Source organism: Gallus gallus, chromosome 33 (assembly GCF_016699485.2).
Source record: "Gallus gallus isolate bGalGal1 chromosome 33, bGalGal1.mat.broiler.GRCg7b, whole genome shotgun sequence".
Taxonomy (NCBI): Eukaryota; Metazoa; Chordata; class Aves; order Galliformes; family Phasianidae; genus Gallus; species Gallus gallus.
The window spans coordinates 2935796-2945840 of NC_052564.1; the positions used below are offsets into that span (position 1 = coordinate 2935796).

Below are 10045 nucleotides of genomic sequence, written 5' to 3' on the forward strand. Positions count from 1 at the left end.
GTGTAGTCCAACACAATTAATCCTTTTCTCTATCACCCTCTACATCTTTACCCTCTGCTTGAAGCAGGAAGCAGAAAACATGGCAGAAAATCCCTCCTTTGACCTTCATAGTGGAAGGTCACTTGTGGTGCAGGGCACTTCTCCCCGCAGTGCCCTGGGCAGCTCCCCGGGCAGGCTGAGTGCTGAGCCTGGCAGGCGGCAGTCCCTGCCCTGGCACACAGCCCCTGTGTGGGGCACAGCAGGGACCCTGCTCTGCACCACAGCCCTGGGCACACGGCTGCACCCCCGGCTGCACAGCCTGCAGCTGTCCTGGCACACGCAGTCCTCAGGGCTGTGCTCTGACACTGCAGCAGGGATACACTCAGTTGAAGGAGGTATTTTTCCACAATAAGCAAACACGGTGTGTCTTCAGCCTGATCTCGTCAGGGTTGTTTTCAAATTCAGTGATCCCTCAGGAAATGCGGCTGCACTGCCTGTAGCCAGAGACTTACCTTGTCCAGAGCTGTGAGCAATCTTCCTCCAGTGAGCTCAGAGCCTGCTCACACTATTTTCTCTTCTATCCTCATGCCATCTGCAGAACGCACCCCCAGCACTGTTGTGCTGTGCAGAAGAGCTGCTCCTGGGCACAGCTGTCTCTCTGCAGCGCTGCCCACTTGTAGGAGCTCCCTGTGTCCCAGGAGCCCAGACCAGATCAGCAGCAGAGGATGTCTTTTTTTCCTCACCATTCATATCCCCTGAGATGTCCCTAGGTCTCCATGGCCAACAGCTCCTGAAAGACAACACGATTATGACTGTACTTTGAAATCTGCTGCATTTACCACCAAATGTCCAGAAGACAGTGACCAATTCCAGACATATGGTTAGTCCTACCAGAGTGTGTTTGCTGTAACCGAAAGGGCACACAGAGAAGGACAGGGAGGGGTGGACTTCACCTGGGCAGGGCACTGATTCAGCTGAGGCAGTGCAGGCATTTCATCCCTAGATGGAAACCCAGGGGCTGAAATGGGATTCAGCTCCACATGGACCCACGGGAGCTGAGATTCCTCTGGTTCAGTTCAGGTGTGCACAAGGAGTTGCCTGCATGTGAGCTCCTGCTCTGAGTCCTTGGTCCTTCAGCGGGGAGTCAGTTGCTCACACACAGACTCTGGGTGGTGACCAAGGTGCCTGGGGGTACCTTCAACTGATGAAACCTGTTTTCTGCGAATGGCATCAGAAGCAGCCAAGTGTCATGCCCGTTCCCTGGGTTTCCAGCACACTCACATGCAGCTGCAAATGCAGCACTGTGCCTTCAGGAAAGCCATGCCCCTGGAGTGAACGTGCTGCTTGGTCGACTCTGAGCCCCACAGTGGGTCCAATGCCTGTGTGCCACTATGTATAGTGGCATACAGTATATATATATATATGTATACACACTATATATTCACACTATAAATGCAATATACAGCCTGGCCAACTCCACCAATGCTTCCCAATTAGGATGTTTTCTTATCTGTTTTTACACTAATGAGAAAACCAACACATGCTGAACTAGAAATTTTCGTACGGTAGCAGGCCTGAGCACTTGTTTGGACCACAGGGACACGGTTAAATGGCTTCCACAACTGTACTAAAGCACAAAAGGGATACAGAGTCTTTACAATGGTGGATGGACGAGGAGACCTATAATGGCGACTGCCCTCTGTGGGAGTGCACTGAGCTCTGCCTGGGGATGGCAGAGCAGCCAGGTCAGAGTGAATGGAAATGGCCAACAGAGGAGCCCAACAGTGTCTGTTCCTGGCTTCCTGATCAGGAAGAGCAAGTGGAAGGTGCTCTCTACAGACTGATGGGAGTCTCATGTTGTCAGGCCAGTATCTCCTTTGCGGGTCTTTTTCACTGCAGCATCTGCTGCAGGGACAGCACAGCAGGACATACGGCTTCCAGGAGATCCCTGGAGAGGACATATGGCAGCTTCTTGACCCAAGCCATAGAGGAACCAAAGAGGAGAGGTGCTCTGCTGGATCTCATACTAATCAGCAAGGAAGGGCTGGTGGAGAATGCTGAGGAGCCTGAAGGGAGGGCAAAAGACAAGCTCACACCTTTGGGCTTCAGGAGAGCACACCTTGGCTTCTTCAAGTGTCTGTGGGATACAGTCCAGCAGGGTATGGCTCTCAGTTGAACAGGGTCAAAAAATGTTCTAACTATCTCAGGATCACAGCTTCCAAGCAGAGTAAGTCCATTCCAAGAAGTGGAAGCCAAGTAAAAACATCAGAATTCCTGCAGGTATGCTAATGGATTGACCTGGCTAAACTCACACACAGAATAGAAGCATACAGGCAGTGGAAGCAAGAAGAGGTCACCTGGCAGCAATGCAGAGACTTTGTCCATCGTACCTGCTGAGATGAGCTTAGGAATGTAAGAGTTCAACTGCAATTGAATGTGCCCAGGCATATCAAAGACAAGAAGGGCTTGTAGAAAGATGTAGGCTACGAAAGGAAGGCTAGGGAGAATGTGGGCCCAGAGTAGAATGGGGCAGGGAACCTGGTGAGACAGGACATGGAAAAGTCTCTGATACTCCTTTCCTTCCTGACCTCACTGTTGATTAGTTGGACTGGGCTTCTTGGAATCCTAGGTGTCAGAGACAGAAGGGAAATGTTGGTGCAAGGCAGATGTGCCCTTGGTGAAAGAGGAGGTGATCAGGGAATACCTAAGCAAACAGGATTTCAACTTGGAAGAAAGTGACAGGAACCACAGAATCCTTGAATGAGTTGGGTTGGAAGGACTTTAAAGAGCATCTAATTCCAACTCCCCTGCTGTGGGCAGGGCTGTCACACGGTAGATCTGGATGCCTGGGGCTTGTGACAACAACAACATCTGCAGGGATGGGGCAGCCCCAACTTCTCTGGGCTACATGTTCCACACCTGTACTGTGCCTCACATCATAATCTTAGAAATGTAAGGATTGCCTTCCAGACATCAAATGTAAATGTCTCGTTCAGTTTACTACCATTCATCCTTGACCTACTGTTCAGAAATGGTGGAAAGAGTCACACCCCTTTTTTTTTTTTTTTTTTTTTTTTTTTTAATATGAAGAAGACCACGGCTAGAAGATGGAGGGAAGACATTACCCAGAGAAGTGCCTCCAACACAAGAAAAATGTCAGCAACCTGGAGTGGATTTTGTAAAGTTCACACAAGCTGACTGCGTTTGGAGCACTTCCCTGTGAAGAGAGACAGAAGTTTTCTTTCTGAAATCTGGAAGGTGTTTATGTCAATAAAATTGAAACAAAGAACTGAAGACAAAGATAGAAATCAATGAAAATGTGTTGACACACTTCTCAACATCAAATATTCTCATGTTCGTATTTCTTTTTAAGATGAAAAAACTGCTCTATGAAAGATTTATTTATTATTTATTTATTTATTCTTCTTGAGAAAGGGCAATGTTTCCCAGAACTGTGTTTGCAGGACACAGATGCCTTCAGGTACAGGGACACAGGCAGCGGAGCCAGTGCCAATGCCCTGTGACTAATGCCCAGTGCCCACAGCTGCTCTACCCTGCTGCGTATTTCATGACCCTCATCCTCCATGTGTCTCCATCTCTCCTTAATGCATGACCATGCTGGAAGGCATGTTTTCAGCAGGTCATCTGGACATACGCTCTTCCCATTGCTCTCCACATTTCCCCATCCCGGGCTCTTTCTTCACTCATATACCTGCCAACTATCTGGCTGATCTGTGACCTTCAGGGAGATTACTGGAACCTTCGCCATCTGTCCATAGTCTGATGGACTCTCTTATCAACTCCTTTGCTTTGATTACATCTATCCCTTCCTCTCTCTGTCTAACTCATTTCTTTTACAAGTATTCCTTGTGAAAGGCAAACCTCGTTAGATGCAGGTTGGACAAGGCATGCAGTTGATCACTGTATTTTACTGTTCATTCATTTGCATCACATTTCCTTCTGTTTATTGGCAAAAAAAGAGAACTCTTTCATTGCCCATGTGCAGCTGGTTCTCTGAGGAAAGCCAGTGGGAGTTGGTGCAAAGGAGGTTTAACAGTGAGCGGGTGACTCCAGAGGAGAAGAGTGATGTGAGGAAAAGTGATGCCAGTTGCATGGGTCCAAAGGGAGTAAAAATGGAGCGGGGAAGTTGAGAACATTTGTCCACACAGTGTCAGAGCAAAGCTCATTAGGGGACATCATGGGTCAAATCAGTTGCCAAGTGTGGCTCTAAAGACTTGTTTAAACACAACTATAAATAAATTAATAACTGGACTTTGTAAATGCCCATTGGATTCTTCTTCTTCAAGCTCTCCCCAAATACCTTTTCATTTTGCTGTACAAGTTCTGAACAACTGAAGAAGATGACAGGAAGGCACAAGGCACAGGAGGGCTCCTTAGGCTGTAATGGGCCCATGGGGGCATTTGCTCCTGAGTCCATCAACCTCCAGTGCAGAGAGAAGATGGCATAAAGTGCTCAAGAAGACTTCGAAATCAGAAGGAACAGAGAAGTTTCTTGGAGTATTAATGGGCTCCACTGAGGGCCACTAAGAAGAAATCTTCCCCAGGGACTTGTTAGAGCAAATAATTGGAAGCCATGCTGACAGGCAGACAAAGGCACTGCAACAGTGGCTGTGATGCTGAGAAAAGCCTCCTTTGTGTTATGAAGCAGAAAGGCCAAGCCCTGATCCCCAGACCCTTGGCAGGGAGATCCTGTCCCTCCTGCTGGCTCAGGGCCCTTCCTGGGCAGTGGGATGGGGGTTTGTATGAGGTCAAATGAAAGACAAGGGGGCAGCAGCTCCCAGGCTCTGCACGGGGTGCAAGGATGCTGTGAGGCCCAAGTCCCATGTTGGCAATGTCTCATCGCAGGATGTGAGATCTAAGAAGGGCCCAGTCTGAACAGGCCATCAATCCCAATGAAACTCTGAACTTCAGATCTCTCAGTTGTAGTGCCCGCTTCTGGACAGGGACCCATACTTTTACGTCTTTTAATTTCTATGGTGCCCAGCAGTGCACCCAGTGCTCCAGGTGAGGCTGCAGCAGTGCAGAGCAGAGAGGGTCAATCCCTTCCCTCACCCAGCTGGCAATGTCGCTCTCAATGCACCGCAGGGAACGGTTGTCCTTCATGGCTGCCTGGGCACACTGCTGACTCACGCCCAATTTGCTGTTGACCAGGACCCCCAACCCCTTTCAGTGGGACTGCTCTCCAGTGTCCCATCCCCCAGTCAGTGTGTATGTCCAGGGTTGCCCCTTCCCAGGTGCAGAATCAGGCCCTTGTTCTAGTTGTAATTCATGTCATTGGTGCTTGCCCATTTCTATGTCTTGTCCACAGCACTCTGCAAGGCCTCTCCACCTTCAGTGGAGGCAACAGAACCTCCCAGTTCAATATCATCAGCAAATTTGCTCAAAACACATTTTAGTCCTGCATGCAAGTCATTGATGAAAACATCAAAGAGAAGTGGTCCTCAAATGGAGCCCTGGGGAACCCTGCTTGTGACCATCTGCCAACTTAATGGAACACTTTTACTGTAAGCCTTTGGGCCCCATCCATTGGCCAAATGCTCACCTACAACATTGTTTTTCTGTCTAACGCTATGCAGGACATTCTGTCCAGAAGTATTCTGTGAGGAACAGTATCAAAAGCACAACTGAAATCCAAAAAGTCAACATCAGTTTGCTTCCCTTGTTCATCTAAATGGATGACCTCTTCATCAAAGGACATTAAGTTCAATAGGGTTTTCCAGTCATGGACTTGTATTGGCTGTGACGAAGGACAGAATTGTCTTTCAGGTGTTTTAAATAACTCCCACCATCATTTCTTTTTCCAGAATTTTACCAGGTACTGAAGTGAGACTGACAGGTTCATATTTGCCTAGATCATCTTTCTTGCTCTTCTTTCAAACTGGAAAAAAGTTTGCCAGCTTCCTGGAATAAGGAAAGGCCAAGAATACTTCCCTTCTGGCCTGCAGCCTATGCTCAGGAAGGTGTCTATCCCAGAGATTTTCCACCACACTTTACAAGCACCAGCACACAACTAGGATCACCCCAGGCACCTTGGGCATCACTGAGTGTGTCTGTGTGAGCAATGCAGTCCCTGCTGTATAAGGACCAAGGAGTCAGATGAGAGGCTCACATAGACACCTCACTGTGCAATCTGAACTCAACTAAGAGGACTTCCAGCTCCCATGAACCTCAGGGGAACTGAACACCATTTCAGCCCTGGTGCTTCCATCAGTGGATGAGATGCCTTATCCTAGGGGTAGGATGAGATGGTCTGATAGTAACAGGACAAAGGAAAATGGCTTTAAAGTAAGGAGAGGAGATTTAGTTAAGCTTTTAGGAACAAATTTTCGGCTCAAAGGAAGTGGAACAGGTTGCCCAAAGATATACTTTGAGTTCTATCCCTGGAGGCATTCAAGGTCAGGATGGATGGGATCCTGGGCCTGATCTGATGGTTGGTGCCCTGCCCATGCCCGGGGGCTTGGAACTAGGTGCTATTTAAAGTCTCCTCCAACCTAAGCCATTAGATGATCCTGTAATGTTATGCCTGCGCTGCCTCAGCTCTATCACTGAGCAGAACAGGGGAAGTCCACCCCTCCCTGTCCTTGTCTGTTTGTCATTTTTGTTATGGGACATGAACAGAGGTTTCCAGATTTGGCATTTGGTCCTCTCATGGTCCTCTTTTGTTAGGAACATCCATGTTTTTGGAATCCTCTGGACGTGTTGATTAATGGATCTGACTTTGAAGTGCATTCTGCAGTGATGACTGTGCTGTCTTGCCGGAGCTGTCAGCTCATGAGGACCATGGATATCTCCAGGGAGGGCTGTGGGGAGAAGGAAATCACCTCCTGTGCTGCTGAGCTGTGCTGGGCTCCTGAGACACAGGGAGCTGATTTAAGTGGGAAGTGCTGCAGAGAGACAGCTGTGCCCAGGAGCAGCTCCTGTGCACCACACAGCAGGGCTGGGGCCATGACCATCCGGAGATGGGGAGAAGAGAAGGAAGAGAGCTTAGATGTTGTGTTGCACAATAGCAGGCTGAGAGCTCACTGGAGGTACATTTCTCATTAATCTTGACAAGGTAAGTCTTTTCCACAAGGCAGTGTATCTTCTTTTTCCTGGAGGGATCACTAACTTTGGGACAATCCATTAGATATCTGGCTGAAGGCACACCATGTTTCTTTACTGTGGAGAAAGACCTGCTCCAGATGAGGGCTTCGGTGCTTCATTGTCAGAGCACAGCCCTGAGGGCTGCGTGTCCCAGGACGGCTGCAGGCTGTGCAGCCGGGGGTGCAGCCAGGTGCCCAGGGCTGTGGTGCAGAGCAGGGTCCCTGCTGTGCCCCAGGGGCTGTGTGCCGGGGCAGGGACTCTGCCGCCTGCCAGGCTCAGCACTCAGCCTGCCCAGGGAGCTGCACTACTGGGGACTTTCCACAGTGAAGGCTTAAGGAGGGATTTTCCGCCATGTTTTCTGCTTCCTACTTGTAGTGGAGGGTATTGATGTAGAGTGTTTGAGTCCATCTATTGAGAATCTTCAAGTACATTCAGTCTCTTTACTTTCTGAAAGCAGATATTTACTTTGCTGAAGTCATTGAGGTACTCTTTTGTTCCCTTTTCACCTGCAAACATGAACATGCACTTAGGTAATGCTCTGCAGACAGGATGGGTTCTGAACAGCAAATAGGAATGCAGCCAGAGCTGCAGCAGAGCAGAGCAGCATCTCCCCAGGCACGTGTCCATCGCCCTCTGCAGTGCACAGGGGCTGAGAGTGACTGCCTGGGGCTGTGTGCAGTGCAGTCTGTGAGGCTGGGAAGGAGTTTGCTTTCCCTTAATAAGATGCCACCACTGGCACACATCTCCTTGAAGTGTCCCTGAGAGCTGTGAGCTGACCACTAGAATGCCAATTTTTCCCACAGGATCGAGATCAATGTGCAGGGATGAAGGGGAGAGATGCTATATGCAAGGAAATGCTCCGGGGTTGGTGAAATGAATGTTAGGTGTCGTTTGCCAGATGTGTGTTGATGAGACCTTGCTCAGGACCCCTGAGAAGGGGTGAGCATTCCATGATGGGCAGTGGTTTCCACCACTCTCAGCAGGGTCTGCATTCTTTTCAAGGTAACATGGGAGGGCATTCTCCCTTTGTCTCCATAAGTTGCATGTTCAGAGTGTGTGGAAACAAGCCCAACCCGCTCCACTTATCTTGAAATAAGCAGCAGTGAATCCCTTTAAAGCTCAGCTCTCTCTGTCATTCACGATGTGTGCGGCAGAACTGCTCAGGATTTCTGACTTAAACACTTCCTGGCCGTGGTGAGTGGGACCAGACTTTGCAGGAAAAAAAGATAATTAAAACTTTTCTTTTCAACTCCCATATTTCCGGCATTGGTAATGCAGATGCTGATAAGCACTTCTGCATTAGAAATGATTTCATCTGACAAGTTCTGGACAGAACATCACCACAGCACCATCACGTTCCCATGTACACACAGGGACAAGGCAGATTCCTTGAGAGAAATAGCGGAGAGGTGCTCATGGCAAAATCAACCGCATGAAATGTAGCTCAAATCACTGACCACAGTGAACATTTCAAACATGGAATGCCTTGTCACTAAGTTTCCTACTCCTTGGACTGGTTCTTGTGCCCACAGGTCCTGGTGCCCAGGTGTACCGGATGCCCAACAGCAGCTCCATCAGCGAGTTCCTCCTCCTGGCGTTGGCAGACACGCGGCAGCTGCAGCTCCTGCACTTCTGGCTCTTGCTGGGCATCTACCTGGCTGCCCTCCTGGGCAACGGCCTCATCAGCACAGCCGTAGCCTGCGACCACCGCCTGCACACCCCCATGTACTTCTTCCTCCTCAACCTCGCCCTCCTCGACCTGGGCTGCATCTCCATAACTCTCCCCAAAGCCATGGCCAATGCCCTCTGGCACACCAGGGCCATCTCCTACGCAGGATGTGCTGCACAGCTCTTTTTCTTTGTCTTCTTCCTGTCATCAGAATATTCCCTTCTCACCATCATGTCCTATGACCGCTACGTTGCCATCTGCAAGCCCCTGCACTACGGGACCCTGCTGGGCAGCAGAGCTTGTGCCACCATGGCAGCAGCTGCCTGGGGCACTGGGCTTCTCAATTCCCTGCTGCACACTGCCAATACATTTTCTCTGCCTTTCTGCCAAGGCAATGCTGTGGATCAGTTCTTCTGTGAAATCCCCCAGATCCTCAAGCTCTCCTGCTCAGACTCCTACCTCAGAGAAATTTGGCTTCTTGGGGTCAGTGCTTCTTTAGTATCTGCGTGTTTTGTTTTCATTGTTGTGTCCTATGTGCAGATCTTCAGGGCCGTGCTGAGGATGCCCTCTGAGCAGGGACGGCACAAAGCCTTCTCCACGTGCCTCCCTCACCTGGCCGTGGTCTCCCTGTTTCTCAGCACTGGCTCTTTTGCCCAAATGAAGCCCTTCTCAAACTCCTCCCCATTCCTGGATCTGATGGTGTCATTTCTGTATTCTGTTCTCCCTCCAACCCTGAACCCTATAATCTACAGCATGAGGAACAAGGAGGTCAAGAATGCCCTCAGCCAAGTGTTGCAAAATATGCACTATTTCAGCTTCAATAAAGTGTGCATCTGCCTCACATGATTCCCAGTGATGGTTCTGTATACTTTACGTATGTTTGATTTTGTGTGTGTGTGTGTAAGTGTGATACTGTAATCTGTAAAAATGTTGCCGTCTATTCCACTTCTTTCCCTTCCACTTTCTGTTTTCTCACACCAAGAGCTCGTGTAAACATGGAACCAGGCTCCCTGAATAAGGTAAAAGATACTTAAAAAGCTTTCAGATTGTACTTTTCCTTTGGTCTTCTTCCTTCCTGCCTCATTTGGATGTGGGGGGGGTACAGCCACGGACATTACATATGATGTTTGGAAGGCATTCCTTCCATTGCATAGATCATGATGTGAGGCACGGTACAGGTGTGGAACAGGTAGCCCAGAGAAGTTGTGGCTGCCCCATCCCTGCCGATGTTGATGATGTCAAGGGCCCCAGGCATCCAGATCTACCGGCTGACAGCTCTGCCCACAGCAAGGG

The 10045-nt window shown here is 49.3% G+C and overlaps 1 protein-coding gene across 1 annotated transcript; it reads left to right on the top strand.

The window, feature by feature from the left end:
- Positions 1-8638: 8638 nt before the first annotated feature.
- Positions 8639-9598, top strand: LOC121108021 (olfactory receptor 14J1-like). The gene has a single exon (XM_040654678.1). The coding sequence runs from the start codon at positions 8639-8641 to the stop codon at positions 9596-9598; it is 960 nt and encodes a 319-aa protein (XP_040510612.1).
- Positions 9599-10045: the final 447 nt, after the last annotated feature.

Coding starts and splice junctions, on each gene's coding strand:
- LOC121108021 (XM_040654678.1), top strand. CDS start 8,639: ATGCCCAACAGCAGCTCCATCAGCGAGTTCCTCCTCCTGGCGTTGGCA.